General features: G+C 42.9%; 1 protein-coding gene across 6 annotated transcripts in view; it reads right to left on the bottom strand.

Moving 5' to 3' along the window:
* AP1S2 (adaptor related protein complex 1 subunit sigma 2) overlaps positions 1-14,185 on the bottom strand; it is a 62,061-nt gene extending 47,876 nt beyond the window's left edge. Inside the window, exons 1-4 of one of the 6 annotated variants that reach the window (XM_075914237.1) lie at positions 13,949-14,185; positions 12,456-12,634; positions 3,311-3,419; positions 2,429-2,566 (exon numbers count right to left, since the gene is read on the bottom strand). In XM_075914237.1, coding sequence (XP_075770352.1) covers positions 2,429-2,566; positions 3,311-3,419; positions 12,456-12,634 — 426 coding nt within the window. In that variant the 5' untranslated portion in view covers positions 13,949-14,185. Of the gene's footprint in view, positions 1-2,428; positions 2,567-3,310; positions 3,420-12,455; positions 12,635-13,062; positions 13,281-13,948 lie in introns of those variants that run through there. The other 5 variants (XM_014573474.3, XM_014573472.3, XM_014573471.3 and 2 more) reach the window with 5 other exon arrangements.
* Between the last annotated feature and the right edge of the window lie 8,350 nt (positions 14,186-22,535).

Genomic DNA, 22,535 nt, shown 5'->3' with positions numbered 1-22,535 from the left:
TTTTAAATGTGAACAAGCTTTGAGTGTTTTTAAGAGAGTATAACAGCACTGAGAGTTTAAGTACACCATACTCCAAAAGGTTCTCTAGAGTACAAAGCATCTCCTAGAAAACTGCTGGGGAATACAAACGGACAAATCTCTAAGGGGGCAATTCACTCTTCAAAAAATGGAGATGGATTATTTACGAGGTCGTTTCCCATTTGTAACTTCTGCAATTCTTTGATTCTAGGGAAGCAAAAGCTTTAAAAGTAAAACCCCATGAAATGTTTCCTGAAATGGATACTTTAGTAGAGTACAAACAGCTAAAATTTCAGCAGTTCTGTAGGATCCACCTCATTAGGAAATTTCCCTTTTATCACAATAAAGTAGTGATGAGAAACAGGATTCTGAGCATTCTTTGAAAGCAGGAATAATTAAGCTTCCCACACCAAAAAGAAGGATATATCACATAGATGCTAGTAAACTGTATCTATGAATATGAACTTTAGCTGATATGCCATCCTCTCATTTTCACCTCAAGTTATAGGCTTACAAAATGCAACTAAACTGTAAGGATGGAGAATAAAGAATGGCATGAATTTGCGATCCTATAATTTAACAATAAAATATTCATGCGGCAATAGCTCAGACGGCAGGAAGAGACCCTCAAAACTATGGAATGCTCACGATAGATCAACAGAAAGCTCTCGCAGACAAAACACCACCACAAAATGCTCACAGGACAAACATAGAAAAATATTTTGCATTTATATAGCATCTTTTACCAGTGACCTCCATTTTACAGTAAAAGCCCTTTAACTCAGCATGGAGAAATAGGGGGTGCCAGTAAACTAAAAATGTCATTTAAGAGGGAGGGATTTAGAGTAGGGGGGACAGAGTGCAGGGCAGGGGACAGACTCTGGGACAAAGCTTGCATCCAGCATGGCATTCGGGCCTGGAAAGGGCGTGGTGTGCTGAATGGGGAAAGGAACTCTCTTCTGACAGCCCCCACAAGCAGCCAGGTAGGTCTGCTGCAAGCCTCCATCTGCAGGTGCCACCCACCGCAGTTCCCGTTGGCAGCAATTCCCAGTCAATGAGCTGTTAGCCTTGGAGTTAGTACTCAGGGTGGGGGAAATGGAAGCAGTGTGCTTGCCAAGCCACTAACTAACCACGTCTCTACCAGCAACAGCAAAGATAGGGAGCCACTGGAAGTGAGCGCCTCCAATCCAGCATCCCGAGCTCCTCCTGTGACCCAACCTCTGACCCAAGACCCCTTTTGGACCCTAACTCCCTCCCAGAAAGTGCTCTGAAACCTCTCCCTCATCCCAACCTGCTATTAGCTATGCACCAACCATCCTATAAACTGGACTTTCCGTGCAGATCAGAAATGGCAGTTTATGGAGCTTGCCAGTTTGTGAAGTGCCAGATAAAAGGGCTTTACTCTACAAGCCTCAAAATTTAATATGCACATGAGATGGGCAAGTTGTACATCCCTGTGACAAACTTGTACACAGAAAAGTTAAGTGACTTTCCTAAGGTCTTACTAGGTATTAATGACAGGGTCGAAAGTGCCAACTCGTTGTTATGACCCTGAGATCATAATTAGTGAATAAAATACAAAAGGGCTGGTAGAAACAAGAGGACTTTTTTAAAAAAAATTACTTTATTACCAGGGATTTTGCCAAACAATTAAAAGATAATTGCTTTCCACACTCTGGGTTTAAGAGCTGAGTTCATATACTAACAATTCTCCAAAGTCAGAAATGAACAGTTTTATTTTTTTTTTCCAATAACTGAATAACGGGTGAAGATTTGAATACTTATTCTATTTCATTCTACATATTTCCATGACTAATGACTATTATTCTAAGTTTATAATGCATTTCTATTTTAAAGTAAATTAACTGTAGCATTAAGCCAATGTCTTTAGAATAGTTAATATTAACTATACCTGAAAGAGCCTCAAAGAAGAGAGTCTAGCTTCTGGATACGAGCAATGAAACAGTAAAGAAGCACACATGCATCAGATACGACAAAAAGCTAGTGATAATTATCAAGATAATTAAAGTGAAATAAAGGTAAATCTAAGGAAAAGATATGGATAAAATAAAATAGCAATATCTGTAAATATTAGGTATAAGCACAGAAAAGCAGCTTGCAATTTTAGCAAAAAACTTACAACATAGGGACAATGACTAAATAAATCTAAAGTTGTAAAAAGCAGCAAACCATTCAGTAGGTTACATATGTGTATACTGAATAAAAGTTTAAAAGAATAAAACTGAAGGAAAATCATATGACAGTACATACACTGCACACACAAGAAAACTAAATGGAGAGTACATCCTAAGCATGCTAAAAAGCACTTTCTACCATATTAGAAAAGTGAGAACCTTCCTTTGCCAGAGTACAGCAAACTGATGCTTAGGCAGAAGTACCATTTGCTTACCTCTTGTAACAGATCTGCCTGCTCAATGGCTTTGAGAACATTTTTCTTGGAGGTCTCCTGAACTTCCCCTCCCAACAGGAACTCATCCAGAATAAAATAAGCCTTTTCAAAATTAAAGATGATATCAAGTTCACACACCTGAAAAACACAGTAAGTGTTATAATGGGGGAAGTAGCCCAGTCTTATTAAGGTTGTCCTATGCTTCCTGCCATTAGATTCTCTCTCTTGCTCATAACTTAGCCCAACTTTTTAGCCTTTGCCGGAGGCTGTATCTTCGAAAAATTTCAGCCAAAACGGTTCAGTCACTTCTGAGAACGTGGTTAGTGAGGCATACATCTTGTACATGTTAAAAAAAATTCTTGTGATATTTTTGTTATGATAAGCTCCAGTACCTCCATGTTTTGGAATCGGTATTTAAAATCTGGAAAGGAGGCGGCAGTGTCAGGGATGGGCCTTTCACTCTCCCCATGAGAATCCACCCAAATGGACCAAATCACAAGCATTTGAAAAAACACAGTTCATATCTGCTAGTAGAGACTTGCTTGAGCTTCATAACTAGGAGGTTGAAAAGAACTTTCCCTAAAACTGTAGCTGAAGGAAAGCAGATTGGGGAAGGTACCTGGGAAGAAAAGGGAACAGGACAGATGACCATCTGCTGACCTGACAAGGGTGTTGTGAAGGTAAGTTAGTTACCAAGTTGGTTTGGCAATATAAGTGATGTAAGATTTGCCATATCCACGTCCATCAGAAATCCATATCCAGGAGCAAACATCACTTTTAAAAAATATTTTGTATACTGAATTAGATGATGTACTTGCTATATTAACAAAAGCACAACAGAACTTTGTAAAAATGAAACCAAAATCAGAACCACTAACTTACACTGCCAAAATACTTGTCAAGTAGTTCCACATAACGATGAATTATTTCCAGGGTTATCAGTTCATTGTCCTGATCTTCAATAGCACAGCAAAAGTAAAGACTTGCATATCTGCAACAACAACAAAATTATTGTTAGTATAAAACCACCAATGCCTATGTCAGTTAAATTACTGCTCCTGAAAGATACCAAATTGTCCTCAATCCTGGAAATTAAGATCTGTTATCCTCAGAAGCAGCAGAGTAGAGGCAGCAGCACCACAAACTTGCCCACACAGTATGCCTGCTGTGACTAAAAAATAACTGGCAGGGACAACCTCCATGGATAAAATAATTAGGTTATTAGTAAGCATGAGATTTACTGATATGCTTTCTGGTTAAAACCACTGCCAGTGAACTCCAGTGGTGACCAGTCTGCTGGGCCAGCGCACCCAGTGGTGGAACCTAATGATCAAGTCAATACGGTTACCCAGTTAAGCGCTCTCGTCTAATCAGTTAACCATTTTAACATCTCTACAAATAATATTTCAATTTAATAACATACGAATGGCCATACTGGGCCAGACCAAAGGTCATATAGCCTAGTATCCTGTCTTCCAACAGTAGCCAATGCCATGTTCACCAGAGGGAATGATCAAAACAGACAAATCATCAAGTAATGTCACCCATTCCCAGCCTCTGACTAAGACTAGGGACACCATTTCTACCTATCCTGACTAATAAGCATTGACGGGCCTATCCTCCATGAATTTATTTAGTTCTATTTTTTAATCCTATTAAAGTCCTGGTCTTCATAACATCTTCTAGAAAGGAGTTCTACAGATTGTATGAAAAAATGCTTCCTTTATTGTTTGTTTTAAACCTACTGCCTATTAATTTCATTTGGTGACCTCTAGTTCTTATGCTATGGGAACAAGTAAATAACTTTTCCTCATTCACTTTTTCCACACCAGTCATGATTTTATAGACCTCTCGCAGTTTCTACCCCTACCCCCAACTCCTCTTTTCTAAACTGAAAAGTCCCGGTCTTTTTAATCTCTTTTCATATGGCAACAGTTTCAACCCCCTATTCATTTTTGCTCCCCTTTTCTGAACTTTTTTCAATGATAAGATATATTTTTGAGATGAGGTGACCACATCTGTACATAGCATTCAAGATGTGGGCATACCATGAATTTATACAAAGATAATAAGATATTCTCGGTCTTATTCTCTCTCCCTTTTTTAAGGATTCCTAATATTGTTTGCTTTTTTGATTCCTGCTGCACAGGGAATGGATGTTTTCAAATAATTATCCATAATGACTCCAAAATCTCTCGAGTGGTAATAGCTAATTTCGTCCCTATCATTTTTATTATATAGATATAGATATAGATATAGATATAGATATAGATATAGATATAGATATAGATATAGATATAGAGAGAGTTGGGATTATATTTTCCAGTATATGCATTACAGTAAACTTCCGATAATCCGTCACCTTTAGGACCCAGGGGGTGCCGGATTATCAAATATGCCTGACTATCGGAAGGGGGGACTATGAGGGGTCTGGCCCCAGACTCCTCATAGTCCCCCCTTCCGATAGTCCGGCTCTGCCCCAGGCATCCCTAATTCAGCCGCTGCTGGTCAGTTTCAGCAGCGGCTGAATTGGGGACACCTGCAGCAGAGCAGCTGGAGTGCTGCCAGGTTCGTCCGGTAGCGCCGACCCTTGGCACAGCGAGACCAACCAGGCAGCACCCCAGCTGCTCTTGGGGACGCCTGGGGCAGAGCAGCTGGGGTGCTGCCGGGTTGGTCTGGCAGCACCGCTCCTCGGCGCTACGGGACCTACCGGCAGCACTCTAGCTGCTCTGCCCCTAGCTTCCCTGATTCAGCCACTGGTCAATTTTAGCAGCGGCTGAATCCGGGAAGCTGGGGGCAGAGCAGCTCCAATGGTCTGGCTGCCCGGAGCACATCGGAGTTTTACTGTACAGGCATTCCCCGGGTTACGTACAAGATAGGGACTGTAGGTTTGTTCTTAAGTTGAATCTGTATGTAAGTCGGAACTGGCATCCAGATTCAGCCGCTGAATCTGGACACCAGTTCTGACTTACATACAGATTCAACTTAAGAATTCCAGGCGTCCCCAAGTCAGCTGCTGCTGAAACTGATCAGCAGCTGATTCCAGGAAGCCTGGGGCAGAGCAACTCTGCCTGGGGCTTCCTGTAGTCAGCTGCTGGTCAGTTTCAGCAACGGCTAACTTGGGGACGCCTGGGGTAGAGCAGCTCGGGTGCTGCTGGGTTGGTCCAGTAGTGCGGCCACTCTTCGGCGCTACTGGACCAACCGGCAGCGCCCCACCTGCTCTACCACAGGCCCCGGGCTTTGCTCCACATCTCCCTGGTCTGCTGGGGGGGGCACTAGCTGCATCCCCCCCAGCAGACCAGGGAGACGGGGAGCAAAGCGGCGGAGGACCCGGGCTGGACCGCGGCGCTTCCAGATCAGCGCCGCGGTCCGGCCCGGGTCCTCCGCGGTTTTGCTCAGCGTCTCCCTGGTCTGCAGACCAGGGAGACACTGAGCAAAGCCGCGCAGGACCCGGCCGGACCCGCGGCCGCTTCCAGCTGATCTGGAAGCGGCCGCGGGTCCGGCCCCGGGTCCGGCCCCGGGTCCTCCGCGGCTTTGCTCAGCGTCTCCCTGGTCTGCAGACCAGGGAGACGCTGAGCAAAGCCGCGCAGGACCCGGCCCGACCCGCGGCACTTCCAGCTGATCTGGAAGCGGCCGCGGGTCCGGCCCCGGGTCCTCCGCCACTTTGCTCCCCGTCTCCCTGGTCTGCTGGCTCCCGCAGACCAGGGAGACGGGGAGCAACTTTTCTCGCCCCGGAGGAGGCGGGCGGCGGGACCAGGCGTCCCGCCGCTCGAGTCCTCCGGGGCGAGAAAATCCCCGTTCGTAACTGCGGATCCGACATAAGTCGGATCCACATAACTCGGGGACTACCTGTACTTTGTATTTATGAACATTAAAATTCATTTGTCATTTTTTGCCCGGTCACCTAGTTTTGTGCTATCTTTTTGAATATCTTCACACATTGCTTGGGTCTTAACTATTTTGAGCAATTTAGTATCTGCAAATTTTGCCACTTCACTGTTTACCCCTTTCTATGGCCTTTTTAATCACTGGCTTCTCTAAGGTCAAATAGAGATGGCTAAAAAATGAAAAGAAAAAAATTTAGCTTTTTCTGTCAAACTTGATTTAACAGAAATAGAAACATAGGAACTACATTGTTAATAACGCAAAGATTTTTTTAATACATTACAAAGCAAATTATGTCTTTTATACACAGTTGTATAAATCGCTTTCTACTGGCTTGGTTTTTAAAAGGATACAGAAGCCTCACAACATAAGATATAAAAATCTAGATTAGAAATAATACATTAGGGTTTAAATATCAGTCTGGAGAAACAAGAATACTTGTGTGCTGTTTTAGCACATTAGTCTGAAGCTTATTCTAATTACTAGCACACAAAGCAAGTCTGTCTGAATACTTCTATTCTGTTACTCAAAGCACATGACTTCCTCCACATTCATTTTAATGGCAGCTGAGTATTGCTAGGTTCAGCTAAATTGTTTCTCCTCTAATGCGTAAGGATAATTTGAATCTCATGACAACAGCAGACCTTCATTTCAAGTTAAACGAGTAGTAAGCTCTTACAAGAACAGGCCTTAAATATAATCTAAACAATTTGAATTGTTTCAGACAAAACAGCTTTTGTGCCACTTAAAAAAAGTACACTCGCTCCACAACACGATTATAATAGAGTCCACAACTAAGATTTTAAAACTAGAACCTTTTCTGAGACCATTTTAATACATAAAAGTATGTCTTGAGAATATGAAAGAGTACATAGCCTACAGGGGTGGGAAACCTTTTTGAATCAGAAGCCACTGACCCACAGGAAAAAAAAAAATCAGTCGGGAGGCTGAACAAAAGAAGTGAGAAGAAAAAAGCAAAGCGAAAAAAAAAAACCCCACCATCTGAGAAGCAGAAAGATACTTCCCCATATTCTCCTCGCACAGGAAAGCCTTGGAGGTCCCAGGCTAGTTTCCATGGAGGGAGTTACAAGAGAAGGCGGTGTGGGACTGGAGCACCAGCATGGGCTGCCAGAGCTTCAGGGGCTGGATCTAGGCAAGCCAGGGGTCTAATTCGGCCCCGAGCCTTAGGGTCCCCATCCCTGGCCTAGATCTTTCTTCTTTAAAGACTATACAGTTTGTTTTTATGAACATATTTAAAGGCAAATTAAAAGTAGGAAACATTCTATGGTATTTAGGATTAAGTTAAAGCAAGCATTAACTAAAACACATTTTCAAGTTCTACAACATGCAATTTGGAGGGGAAACCTACTATGTTTTAAATAATTTTTGTGGATTTGTTTGTGCAAACACAAGTCATATTTTGTGATTATACAGATAACACATTTTGCATAAACAATCCTGCTACTTAAATAGCTGAATGAACTACTTTTTACACTAAAATATGCTGGGTGAAAGGTTTAAATAATTATTTTTGGCTTTCATTGGACAAAAGTCATGACTATTATCAAGGCTCGCCAGCCGCGCTGTCCAGTGATCTGCGCATGCGCAGATCGGCTGAATCCGGCTCTTCCAGGTTGCAATCTACTCGCCACGAGCGAGTAGATTGCATTATTTGTCGAGCTCTGACTATTATGATTAGAGTTCATAAAAGTATTTGCTAACAAAATTAAAATCGAGTCACCTATTCAATTGTCATTTTAGTGCAAAGAAAATTTTTACTTTTACAAATCACAAAGTAATTGAAATTAGTTCTGGAAAGAGTAATGGAAGCTTTACAAGTTTCTGATTCAAATTTACTGTGCATGGTATTCAATAAAATACTGTGTGAAGTTGAAATCCCATAAATTTAAAACTGTTCTTTAATTTCCCTTCTGCAAGCACATTAATTAAAAAAACTATTACATATATTCTAATTTCTTGGACTTTCCTATAGGTGTAATCTACGCAAAATGACTTTGCCTGGTCAGCGACAGGCCTCACCTGCTAGTTTTAAATATATTTAAATACAAAAGCATCTAAGCTGGCACCTTTAATACAAAGGTTAAAGTCAAAGTTGCCTTTAATGATACACTGGCTAGGAAGAAAGCAGTCTTTCAAAACAATGTCAGCAATAATCAAATAATCAAAACAATAGTAAGCCTGACCTCTTAAAGAAACACTCCCATATTCAGAGGATACCACTGGCAATCTGGTAGCAGACCTATGTAACTTTGTTCTCACCCACAATTATTTCCAATTTGGGGACAACTTATACTGCCAGATCAGCGGCACAGCCATGGGTACCTGCATGGCCCCACTGTAAGCTAACATCTTTATGCCTGACTTAGAACAACATTTTTTCAGATCCCATCTCCTTTTACCCCTTCTCTACTTACGGTACATCGATGACATCTTTATGATCTGGACCCATAGGCAAGAAACACTGGATGCATTCCATAGAGACTTTAACAACCTACATCCCACTATCAATCTCAGCCTGGACCATTCTACACGAGAGATCCATTTCCTGGACACCACTGTAAAATTACCAGTGGTAAATTAGATACCACTCTCTACAGAAAACCCACTGACTCAGAGTTACCTAAATGCCTCCAGCTCCCATCCACAAAGAAAAAACAGTTTTCACAAAGAAAAAACAGTTTCTTGCCATTTCAACCAGACTGGGCGTTGTTTCAATGACCTTATTACATGCATCCTGCTTCAAAGAGACTTTAACACCTGACTACAAAGAGAAGCCTCAGAACTGTCATTCATGCTTAAATTTGACACTTTACGAATGGGCCTTAACAAAGATGCTAATTATCTTACCCATTACAAATATAGCTTCCCCAATTATCACCCCTAATATCATTATCTCAGACACTAACCTCCACCCCCTGACCCCCCCCCCCCCCCCCCGCTCTAAAATCTGATTTGTCAATTTTATGTGTGTTCACTTTTTTTGATTGTATCCCTTGGTATGTATGGTCATGCCGATTTTCTTCCATAATTTGATCTGAGGCAGTGGGTCTGGCCCACGAAAGCTCATCACCTAATAAACCATCCTGTTAGGCTTTAAAGTGCTGCATAGTCCTGTCTGTTGTAACAAATCAGATAGTTTTAAACATGTTTTGAATAACTTTTTTATGCATTCAGAATATTTGATAACTTTAGTTTATTAATTAAAAACTAAAATGTTATTTGCATTTTACTTGCATATCATTTGCTATCCAAAGCTCAAAACAACCACAAATAAAAAAAATCTAGCAAATAAATGCATTAACTGTTTTCTAACAATGCATATGTTAGAAAAATTAAACATCTGAATAAATGTAAAGTAAGCTATAGAACTGCTTATATTAATGTGCATACATAGTGTTTCCTCCTACTTTACAAAAAGCAGTATCAAATTAAATATAAAGGCTATATTTAGTTACAAACTAATTTTTTAAATATCAGTGAGAAACCATTTCTCTTCATGAGTAAAAAGAAAAAACAATTAAAACTGATTACTTTAAATTTTCTTTGTACCATGCTCTGTAATACAGCCGGTCCCCAAGTTACGAACGGGTTACGGACCAAACACTTGGCCATAACTCGAAATGTTTGTAAGTTGGACCCCATTGAGTTACATTGCGACTGCGCTGTTTGTAAGCACGGGTTGCGTTTGTAACTCGGGGACCACCTTTATGACCGCTTAATGGGAGGTCTGGTCATAAATGAGAATGGTCGTAAATTGACCATTCGTAACTTGGGGAACGGCTGTATCTGAAATTCTAAACATTTAATAATTAAAGAAGAAATATGTACAAAGCATTCAGCCATTCAGACTATTAGAAACACGTGAAGAACTACCCCATAAAACTAAAAATGTTAAATATTGTGTATTTTTAACAATTCATGTTTTTTACCAAACATGATCCAAACTATCACCAAAAATGGGATAGATGGCAGAACTTGATAGCGGATTAGTTCAGGATCCTCTGTAGCATCATCAAACTTGCATCTCTTGCTAACGAAGATCATAACTCTTGCCAAAGTGTGTCAATTACTATAGAGTGTCTGGTTTTCTTTAGGCTACCTGCTTATGACAAAGTCTACAAAACCTCTCCCAATATGAAGGATTGCTTCCTTTTAAGGCTGCTCTTGGGCCACCAGAGGTTGCTTATTCCATTTGCTTTTCATTAGTATATTTGGAAAATGTACTTCTCCCAATGCCAAATACACTTATACCTATCAGACTAAGGCTACGTCTAGACTGGCATGATTTTCCGCAAATGCTTTTAACGGAAAAGTTTTTCCGTTAAAAGCATTTGCGGAAAAGAGCATCTAGACTGGCATGGATGCTTTTCCGCAAAAGCACTTTTTGCAGAAAAGCGTTAGTGCCAATCTAGAAGCGGTTTTGCGCAAGAAAGCCCTGATCGCCATTTTTGCAATCGGGGCTTTTTTTGCGGAAAATAAATATCTGCTGTCTACACTGGCCCTTTTGCGCAAAAGTTTTTTGGAAAAAGACTTTTGCCCAAACGGGAGCAGCATAGCATTTCCGCAAGAACACTGACAATCTTACATGCGGAAATTCAAGTGGCCAGTATAGACAGCTGGCAAGTTTTTCCACAAAAGCACTTGCTTTTGCAGAAAAACTTGCCAGTCTAGACGCAGCCTAAGTGTTTTTTATCTATCACTACTTAAACACAGTCCTCTTAGTAGTATTCTTTGAGCTGCACAAGAACCATGACTATCCAAAGCTGAAGAAAAACAAGGAAAAATAAACAAAGGAAAAATTAAATTACTTCCCCAACATCAAATAATTTTCCATAAAAAAAAAAAAACTACAAACGCAATTGTTTTAATAAATTCCTCAACTTAATTCCACCTGTTGGTGAGGAGAATGAAACTAGTGATTACAATGGATACTATAGATCTTTGTTAATAGGTTATAAGGACTCAAAGTATGTATGCATACCCCCTCTCTCAAGTACTGCCTAGAAATGTTCCATGATCAATTAGCAAGACATAAAAGGCACACATTCTATATGCATGCTTCAAGTGATACAATATCCTCTTTCATTCTGAGGCACTGATCTTGCTAATATAAGCATACCTTTACTCACATGTTTTAGACTGACAATCAATGTCAGGACTGATATGAATAAAGGTATACACAATTACAAAAAGGCAGGACCGTGGCTTAAGTGTCAAATTCTTTCTTGAATATAGCTATACTATTTGCCACAATACATCAATATTATTTACATAATAATTTCATTTCCATTTTTAAGGTGGAGAAATCTATGCTATCAACAGAAAAGTCAACAACAGTAGAGCAAAACATTTATAGCCCAAGAAAGAATTACAGTAAATACTAAAAACAAACCTCTGATGTTCCCTGATTTTCCTACTTAAATATTAAAACTGAAAGAATGAAACTCCTTTTATAAAATTAGCTTTTGGCAGGATGCATTTATTTCTTTCATCTCAATGAATTATCAATTACTGTAATTTTTGGAGAAAAGCAATTTCACTGCCGTTTTGTATTACATTCAAAAGGTCTGCAGAATCAAAACATTCCACCTTAGTATTTTGCTTGTAAACAGATACAAAGAGAGCTTTCTAAGAAAACTGCATAGTATTTTCACCCATAGAAAACTGATCTTGATTTCTCAAAGTGAAAAAATATTTTTTTACTGATAGCAAAAATCTAATCTTATTCATATATATGAGGCCTTTTAGAACCAATTATGTTGAAACCAATTTAAATCATCCACTGCTGGAGATAAACATATTTACATAGAGTTTAATCATTCTAAATATCCATTAAATCATACATGTTTTCCTATTTGTATGTCTTGTTTTACTTAGTGCTGAACACAGAACCAGAAAGAATCATTCTCTCAAATTTAAGAAAATCTAATCTCTGTTCTTCAGCACATTTCTAAACGCATGAGTGCTCTTTACACATGAATGCTTCCTATTAGATTATCAAATTAGATCTAAGAAAAAGCTCAAAATGAGCCTGTTTTCATAACCAGTAAGGGAGAAAACATACCACTTCTATTATTATTTTTTACATCTAATAATTACAAGCTTAGTGAGGCAGAACCACCTTTTGTAGACAATCTTCAGGTCTCTCCACTCCAGGAAGCTGCACATTTTCGGTTTACGAGCTAGCACTGTCTGAACAAGTTCTCTTGTTATTTTTTTCTTCTCTTTGTCAGACAATGGGACATACCACTTCTGAAGTCTCAGCTTCCCCTGACGACTAAAAAGCAACATAAACTGCATCTGTTGAATTAACAAATAAAAGTGTAATTATTTGATCAGCTGTACTGAATGCAAATAGTTTAAAATTAGTTTCATTGGTTGAAAAATATTTTAATGTAGAAAAAGATAACCACATATTCCCCCAAACACAATTGAAAATGAGATGTATCAAAGACTGACATGCTAAAGCTATCTACAAGATATTTTAAGAGGTGACCACTGTCTTAACTAAAGCATGTTCTATATAGAAAAATGAAGCACTGTTGATAAGATGTCCACAACAGTTTGAACAGTGAAGATGTTCAAGAGTAACATGTAGACAAAGAAACAGTGTTCAGGAATTTCAAAAACAGAGGTTAATGTCACCAGATGCTGAACACATAAGTCTGTGCTTGCAGCTTTAGCCATGTTCAGCACTAGCGCATTCACATATTTTTGCTGATACTCACGGTCATCAACACAGCTGTTCCACTGTAGACAAATGGAAAAAAAATGCACAATCACCTGCCTAACGTCAAAATCTAAATTCACTGTCGACTAGCTTATAGGCATTGAATGAAGAACACTTTTTTCCACACCATTGTTAATTTATTCCAGTGTGTGAAAGCGCTTGCAAGACACTGATTAAGACTCCTAACATCCTAGGAGGAGGCAACCCTTTTCCCCGTATGACCAACAAGGAAAATGGAACAAAATGAAGAGGCCGGCTAAGGACCGCTGTGCCAGGTCGCAACGCCCCCCCCTCCCCACCACCACCACACACACGGTGTGATGGGACTATGATGTTTGAGAAACCACTTATCTGCAGCGCGTTTTCTTGCGATGATGGGACCGAACGTACTTTTGGGGGGTTTTTGGGGGGGTTTCTGTTTTTTGTTGGGGTTTTTTTTTTGTTTGGCCTCTGAGGTCTGTTGAATGGAAGAGCGAGGGGCCGCACCAGCACCCCCCTGTCGGACGGGTCTGCTTCTCCCCAAGTCCTCAACCCGACCCGGAGGCAGGGCAGGCAGGATGCTCGGTCCCAAGCGGCTGCAGAAACGGAGCCGCCCGGGGGCAAAGCACCGCCTCGGCCCCCCCGCCACGAGCCGGGCCCGGAGCACGCCCCGGCCGGGCAGAAGGGCCCGGGGCAGGCAGGTGGCTTCGCTTTACCGCCGCGCACACACCGGGAGGAGAGAACCCTGCGCAGCCCCCCCCCCCCCCGGTCCCGTTAACTCCCCGGGGCCACACGCGCCGAGCGGCTGGGGGGGGGTCTATACCCCGGAGTCCCTGCCCGAGCAGCACCCCCACCCCCAGGGGACACCCCAACGCCTCTTCGCGGCCGGGCCCGCAGCCGCTTACCGTGCCCACAGGAGGAGGCGGCGGCGGCGGCAAGAAGCGCGGGGCGGGCGGAGGGAGCCTCCGGGAGTCTCCGGCTCGAGCTCGTGGCGCGCGCGCAGCTGGGCGAGAAACAAACAACCGCCCCCAGGGCGGGCTCGAGCCGGGAGGGAGGGGCCGGGCGCGGCGAGCAGCCCGGGAGGGAGGGGGCAGGAGCGAGCAGTTTCTTTCCGCAAAACTTTAGTAGCTCGGCGAACAGAGGCGCGCGCGCGCGCGCGAGGGAAAGAAGGGCGGGGGGAGTTGCGCGCACCCGGCTGTGGGAGGGCAGCGGTTGGAGCAGCCAGTCAGCGAGTCGGACGCATAGGCAGGCCGGGAGGTAGCCTAGCAGCTGCCAATGAGCGAGCCGGGCGCTCTGGGCAGGGCGTGAGGGAACGAAAGGAGCCAATCATCGAGACGGGACCACAAAAGGGGTGAAAAAGAGAGTCCAGCAACCAACCAGAAAAATCAAAGACGGAGCCTTTATTTGCGGTATCCAATCACCGACGGAAACGCAGATAGGAAAATGACATCAGTCAATCAGGAAGCTGGAGATAAATTCCGCTACCACAGAGCCGGAAGTGGCTGAGCCAGGGGTATTTATTGCGCATGCGCCACTCATCCCGAAGGGAAACTTATTAGGCAGCTGATAGAGTCTTGCGGGTGTTTCCAGAGCGGGAGCCTGGGGAGGCTGGTGTGAATGGGTGGGGGAAGGAGGAAGCTGAATCCTTTGCCTCAGGGGTTTCTCAGTGGCTGTTCAGGGTGAAGGCAGGGCAACTGGCCATTTCCAAAGGCTGCAGAGGGCTGGCCGAGTTAGTCTGTAACTGGGAAAACTTAAAAAACAAGGATTAGTCTTGCAGCACCGTAGAGAGTAACAAAGCGTGTAGCTGCTAGCATGGGCATTTGTGGGGACACCCCTCTTCTTCAAACCAATTCATATGAAGAAGGGGGCTGTGCCCATGAAAACTCAAGGTACCATCTACACGTTTTGTGAGTCCCTTAGGGCAATGGTCCTCCCACTGGGGCATTTGTGTGTTCCCGCCGAGTGCTCGGGGCTGGCGCCGTGTGGCGCATGTGCAGTGCTGGAGCCGGCCCCAGGCTCATGGCGCATGGGGAGTGCCAGCCCCAGGCGAATGGCGAATTGGCCATCCCGGCCCCCAGGCGTGCAGCTATGGGAAGTGCTGGCCCCAGGAGCGTGGCCAATTGGCTGCCCCAGCTCCCGGACATGCAGCTGTAGGGTGCGCCAGCCCCAGTATTGCGGCAAATTGGCATCCATGCCCCTGTACACGCAGCTATGGGGGGGGGTGCCGGCTTTGGGCACACAGCTATGGGGGGGGTGCTGGCCCTGGGTGCATGGCTCTGCAGAGTGCTGGCCCTAGGCTTGCTGCAAATGGGCGGCCCCACCCGTGGCCACGTGGCACATAGGGTTGCTGGCCCCAGGCACGTGGATCATGGGGAGGTGTGGCATATGCGTGCCCCCGTGTGCACAAGTGTCCCTGCTCTCTGGCGCCTAGCAGGCGAATGGCCTTGCCCCCTGGCACCCAGCAGCTTCAAATAGTTGGGGACCACTGTCTTAGGGTATGTCTAGACTACATGCCTCTATTGCCAGAGCCATGTATATTAGTTTACTAGACATACCCAAATGCCTCGTGGGATGAGGTTTACCAGGGCGGTCGACAAATGCCTTTGATGTCTACCACGGAGCATGCAGACTAGCGCGCTGAGCTGACAAACAGCTGATCAGCTCAGTGTGGCAGTCATTTTAATTTAAATGAAGTGGTGATTATTTAAATCCCTGCTTCATTTGAGTATGTCTAGTAAACTAATCTATATGGCTCTGTCGCCAGAGCCATGTAGTCTAGACAAACCCTTAGTGAAATAAATGGGGTGGCTTAGGGTTTTGTGTGTGTGCTTTTTTTTTTTTAAACAAATGCATAGCTGCAATGAGTCTGCAAAACTGGGACTAGATTGTGTCCATGTGCAAAACTGCTGAATTTAATCATGCATAATTTAAAACCTACTCAACAGACTTTTTGTGTCACCTTTTTGAATGACAGTTGAGCTTCAAAAAGTACAGTAGACTTCCAATAATCTGGCACCTTTTGGACCAACGTGGTGCCGGATTATCAGATTCGCTGAAGAATCGGGAGTTCCGGTACAGCTGCAGGGCTTAACAGCTGGCCAGGACACAATCTCCTTTCCCCTCCCTTCTCCTTTCCCCTTCCCTGAAGCAAAATGCTCTTCTCCATACTGTAACAGGATCCCACTCTCTCTCTCCCCTCTCCTTCCCCCAACCTTATGCTCCCTCTGGTTACAGCCAGCACATGTGCTGAGCGGCAGGCTTTTTAATCAGTTGGCCAGGAGCAGTTGGCATTTTGATGCCAGATTATCAGGAGTGCTGAACAGTTGGATGCCGGACTATCAGAGTTTTACTGTAATTGTAAGGCCTCTGGTCAGAGGTTTGAATTATATCAGACTGCAAAATTTATGATAGTGATTAGTGTATGGAGGGGAAGTGTTTTTTCCATAATCACATAGCTCAAACAACTCAAATTCTTTTCCTCCCCCTCTTCTCCCCTCCCTTTCACACCTTTTTAGTTAAGAACCTACATACAAAATTTCAGTACAGAAGGAATAAGAGAAAGTAAAAATGGGGATGATAGAATGTACTGGCTGACCTTCTAAAGAAACTTCTGTATAAGCAACTCAAAGTGCTTTAACAAACAACTTAAATTTCAACACTACAGTTGTTAGTAATTGTCCTTCCCCCCCCCTCCAATATTAGAGATGAAGAAAGTAAGGCACAGAAAGGGAAATATATTTGCAATTTTTCTCAAGTACTTTTGATTACAACATCTTATGAAATGGCAGGAAACATTTCCAAATAGTGTTTGGAGTAACAACTTCTGCTGCTACAACTGTTTCTTTCCAAAAGCATGTAATTTATTAAACTTACGTAGTTAATAACAGTAGTAAAAAAAAGACTATATAAAAACTGATGCTTTCTAAAGCAATTAAAGCTATTGGCAAGTAAGTGAATGATGTGTAGCAGTTAGAGCAAAAACTGGAATCTAATCCCTAGTTCTAGTAGTGATTTACTGTTGACCAAATTATTCACACCTTTCTGTGCCTTACTTTCTTCATCTCTAATATTGAGATGACAATTGTTAGTCTAGAACCTAACATATGAAAGGAAAGGAATGTGTAAAGCCAAACTCGACAGAAAAGTTGATCACAAGCTTGAAGACTACAAAGAAGAAGACAACATCCACAACGGGTGTTTAACTTTTGGGTGCCTTGAAAACCTTTGAGCAAGACTAGGATCCACAAAGCCTGGGGTAGGCACTTATGTCTACACTGCACATTTATTTCAAAATAAGCTATTCCAGAATAATTTATTTTGAAATAGCACATCTACACTTCAGGGAAGCCTCAAAAGACAAGCTTCACTAATGTAGATGTGCTATCTCAGTTTAGTCCTGGATGCAGGGAGGTCCTTATCTCTGCTAGTGATCCAGACCTGAGAGCCCCTCTCATGGAGTCAGATATTTTAGCTGTGTCTACACTGGCGCGATTTTGTGCCAAACCGGCCACTCTTGCGCAAAAACTTGCTGCCTGGCTACACTGGCCATGTATTCTTGTGTGAGTAAACGAACATTCTACTGTATAAAATCAGGGCTTCTTGTGCAAAAACTGTGATGCTCCAGCTCAGGAATAAGCCCTCTTGTGCAAGGGGCCAGTGTAGACAGGCAACATGGATTTCTTGTGCAAGAAAGCCCTATGGTTAAAATGGCTGTCAGAGCTTTCTTGCGCAAGAGAGCGTCAACACTGGCATGGATGCTCTTGTGCAAAAGCACATGTCAGTGTAGACGATCTCTTTTGGAAGAGTCTTCGGAGAAGAACTCTTCCGCAAAAGAGTTTTTGCGTGAGAATGTGCCAGTGTAGATGTAGCCTTAAAGTGAAATAGCTTCAACAGGAGAGATTGATACTGACAGACCAGATGCCAGCTCATGCCGAGGGCATTAGCCCTCAGAGCAGTGACAAATACATAGCTGATCACCTGTGTGTTAGCATTATTAATATAGATGTGAAGTTTATAAGAGTGTGTTTGTTTGGATTTGGTTAAATGCTTGTAGGATGCTGTGCGTATTACTTACTACATCTGTAGCCTGTAGTATTAAATTATATTGTAAGCCTCTGTAATTGTATAATTCACCAAACAAGAAAGAAGCATTAATGAATGTGAAGTGGTTTCACAAGAAGGCCTTTTGAAACTATATAAGCCATTGCGAAATATCAAAGAACAAAAAATGTGTTGATGCCCTTTCATCCATACATACACAAACCCTGCATATACCCCTCGAAGAGGAAACAAGCACTAAAATTTGTTCCGTCAATTTGAACTCTGGGGGAAGAGAATTCAAATCCTGAACAGAAATCACTTTATCACTATCCTGCTTAAAATTTGGAGCATAAGCAAAAGCTCCTGAAACTTATTACATAACTGTGCATGCCCAAAATTCATGTCTCCTGCAGAAAATATATTTTGCTGGAGAGGTGCTGCAATTAAGCCTTTGGCCAACCAGAGGTTGTTGTGATGCCGGAATAGAGGGGGATAGGCTGTATTCCTCATGATGCCAGGTAAGGAGTCATGGGTTATGGGGCACAGACAGAGCAGGATATATGAGCGGCAAGGAGTTCAGAACGGCTAGTGGAGGGACAGACTGGAGTAGGAGCTGAATGGGAGGAGGGGAGCAGGGTGACATGGAGATGGGGAAGAGATGGATGAGTAGAGGGTGAAGGGACACATGGGGCTGGCAGGGAGCAGAGATACATGAGGATAGGGAGATGGAAGTGTGCAGGGACACATGGGTACAAGACAGAAGTATCTTACTAAATGGGAGAGGCTAGAGTCTGCATGGATGAGAATACCAACTTCTTAACAGTCCCCGTCCCCCTCCTCCTCCCCACAAAAAAATCTGCTCTTTACTTCTCCCACCACACCCAGCAATCCTCTAGTTTTTCTCTTAGGCCCCTTCCAAGCAATTACTTTCTCTCACTCAGCTCCTGTTACCTGTAACTGCCCTCTCCCTCAACGGCTCCTGTGGTCAGGCTGGCGGGGAGGGGAGAATGGTGGCAAGAGGTCCGTGACAGCTCCCGTGGTCAGGCCAGCCGAGGGAGGGTGGCAGCAAAAGGCTTCCTCGACGGCTTCCGCAGACAGGCTGGCGGAGGGGGCTGTCATGATTATGAGGGTTAGCCAGCAGCCTGGGGATTAAGGGGTTAACTACACCTAGCCAGGTGGCGTGACCAATAGGAATGTAGGTGGGACTTTTCAAACTGAGACAAAGGAATTTGGGTTTTTCTTTTCTCCCTTTTGTCTCTCTGAGGGTACATCTAGACTACAGGCTTCTGTCGACAGAAGTTTTGTCGACAGATACTGTCGACAAAACTTCTGTCGACAAAGAGCGTCTAGACTACATTGAGTTCTGTCGACAAAGCAAGCTGCTTTGTCGACATGGTAGTGTAGACGCAAAGGACAGTTTACATGCAATAACACCTTCTGTCGACAGAAACTCTGTCGACAGAAGGCGTTATGCCTCGTAAAATGAGGTTTACCAGCGTTGACAAAACTGCTGAGTTCTGTCGACGTTATGTCAACAGAACTCAGCAGTAGTGTGGACGCAGGTATAGTTTTGTCGACAAAAGTCCACTTTTGTCGACAAAACCCTGTAGTCTAGACACACCCTGAGAGAGTTCTCTACAGCTACAGAGAGGGACAAGCATGTCTCTCTCTCTCCAAGACACCATTCTTCATTTTCTGTAAGTAGGGTAAAGTTTAGGTAGTTTCGTTAGGTTTTATTGTTTTAAGGATTGGGTATGGGATCTGAGATCTGGCACTGTTTAAAAGATGTTTTGGCTTTTCTTTGTAATTAAGTTCTAGGCCGATGGAGTTTCTCCATGAGTATATTTTGTTACCTTCCTATCTAGTCATTATGCTTGCAACAGGAATATTGTAATAATAAAAGTTCTTTCTTTTCTTTTATTAACCTAGCAGTGGTTAATTGTGTGCCCTGATTTTTGCATAGGGGTGAGATTTCCCAAATGATCCTTCCCCTAATTTCTTTATCAACATTTGAGTGGTGGCAGTGGAAGTTTTATTCCCAAGATCAAGGTTTTTAAGATCTTGGGGGAAGTTTTATACCAAAGCCTGGTAGATAAGGCTTTGGGGTACACTTGCTGGCCCCCACTTCTGCATTTATCATGCCAGAGTGGGGAAGGAGCCATGACAGGGGCGACCTGCCAGGGTGGCCAGGAGCCACAAGGCACAGAGCTAGGCAGCAGAGCATGCTTGCAGGAGCTGGCAGGAGCAGCCGCATTGGCACGTGCGCAGCAGCTGGGCCACGTTGGTGTGTGCGCAGGAGTAGCAAATTGAAAATTCCATGACAGACAGACAAGAACGGTGGCTGCTTAATAGAAAGAGTGTCTAATAATAACTTTCACTTTTTGCTAGTTAATAAATCTTTATAGCTCATTTACGTATTGTCTTTGGTGAGAGATATAAGATATAATTGACCTGTGATAAGTGGCTGGTCATAGCATGAATATAAGTTTACACTTGTTCCTGGGTTACTGAAATCTAATTATAGAACACACAACCAGTTTGAGGTTTATAATAGTTTGCTGTGAGGTTGGCAACCATGTTTGTGAACCACAGATTGGACCTTGGGTCAACTACTGCCTGAGTGGTTGTTCTAGCCTCAGTTATACAGTCATTCACACACTCTGGTCCAAAGACTGAGTCATTCTTCAAAGCAGAACAGCTTCAACAGGAGAAAGGGAGGGTGCTCAGTGTCAGATTACCCCATAGCACCAGGATTGGTACATATTCACAAGGGCTGCTTGTTCAATCTTTTCTCCCTTACAAGGAGGGTGGAGTGGAATTAAACCTGCATTTCTCAGAACCCAACTGAGTGTGCTAACTAACCACTGGGCTAAATTAATGATTCACAAATAGGGAAAAGTGTACCTCTTGGAGTATGCAGAGATCTTCCAGGGAGTGTATGGACTTATCTAGATATTTGCCTAATTTTTCAAAAGGCTACATAAAAGCATTGGCAAAGTCAGTACAAACTAAAATGTCCTATAGTGACTACTTTTATACTGCTCTGTATACTACATGCTGAAATGTAATTACAATATTTATATTCTAATTGATTTAGTTTATAATTATATAGTAAAATGAGAAAGTAAGCATTTTTTCAATCATACTGTGCAATGGCACTTCTGTATTTTTATGTCTGATTTTGGAAGCAAATAGGTTTTAAGTGAGATGAAGCTTGGGCATATACAAAACAAATCAGACTCGTGAAAAGGGTACAGTAGACTGGAAAGTTTGAGAGCCAATGGGCTAAACATTATGGCTGTGTCTAGACTGGCCAGTTTTTCCGGAAAATCGGCCGCTTTTCCGGAAAAACTTGCCAGCTGTCTACACTGGCCGCTTGAATTTCTGCAAAAGCACCGACTTCCTACTGTAAGAAATCAGTGCTTTTTGCGGAAATACTATGCTGCTCCCGTTCGGGCAAAAGTCCCTTTTGCGCAAGACTTTTGCGCAAAAGGGCCAGTGTAGACAGCTGAGATTTGTTTTGTGCAAAAAAGCCCCAATCGCGAAAATGGCGATCGGGGCTTTTTTGCGCAAAAGCGCGTCTAGATTGGCCACAGACGCTTTTCCGCAAAAAGTGCTTTTGCGGAAAAGCGTCCATGCCAATCTAGACGCTGTTTTCCGAAAATGCTTTTAACGGAAAACTTTTCCGTTAAAAGCATTTCCGTAAAATCATGCCAGTCTAGACGTAGCCTATGGGTACGTCTATACAGCAGCATTATTTTGGAATAACTGACATTTTTCTGAAGTAACATAGTGCACATCTACACTACAAGGTTTTATTTCAAAATAATGACAAGCTGGAAGAATTCTTACTCTGACTCATGGTAATTCTGATTTTACTAGGAGTAAAGGTAGTTGAAGGAAGAGTGTTCTTCCTTTGACTTCCTGCTGAGCAGAAAGTGCCAAAAGCCAAATTAAGTGATTTTGACTTAAGCGACGCAATTGACATAGCTGAAATTGTGTAGCTTAATTTGACTTTAGCCCTGCTGTGTAGACATACCCATAAGGTTACCTGCTGCTCTCTTCCCACAGATTAATTTTTGAACAAGGTTTGATCCCTTAGCATGCTCTGAGCAAGACTATCAGATCAGAGAAATAGGCACTCTTCCCCTGGTTTATAGATCTTGTTTGGGCTTAGGCAGGAGATGGATTCCCAGAGGTGGAAACATAGATGCCTGGGGAAATTTTTCCTGGAAAACTTAGGCACCAAAAGAATTTAGTCAACTACAAGTTTAGGAAGGTTTGTGGATTGCAGTAGACTCTGGCATGGAACGTAGGTGCCTAATTCTAGGGCTTAGGTGACTAAGTAACTTTTCGAACCTAGGCCAAAGACACCATTTAAGGCGTGCATCACCAAAATATGTAAATGTTTATTTAGCATTAGAAGATTTACTGGCATTACTTGAGTCCTTA

Source organism: Pelodiscus sinensis, chromosome 1 (genome assembly GCF_049634645.1).
Source record: "Pelodiscus sinensis isolate JC-2024 chromosome 1, ASM4963464v1, whole genome shotgun sequence".
NCBI lineage: Eukaryota > Metazoa > Chordata > Testudines > Trionychidae > Pelodiscus > Pelodiscus sinensis.
This window is presented reverse-complemented; position numbering and strand designations above follow the sequence as displayed.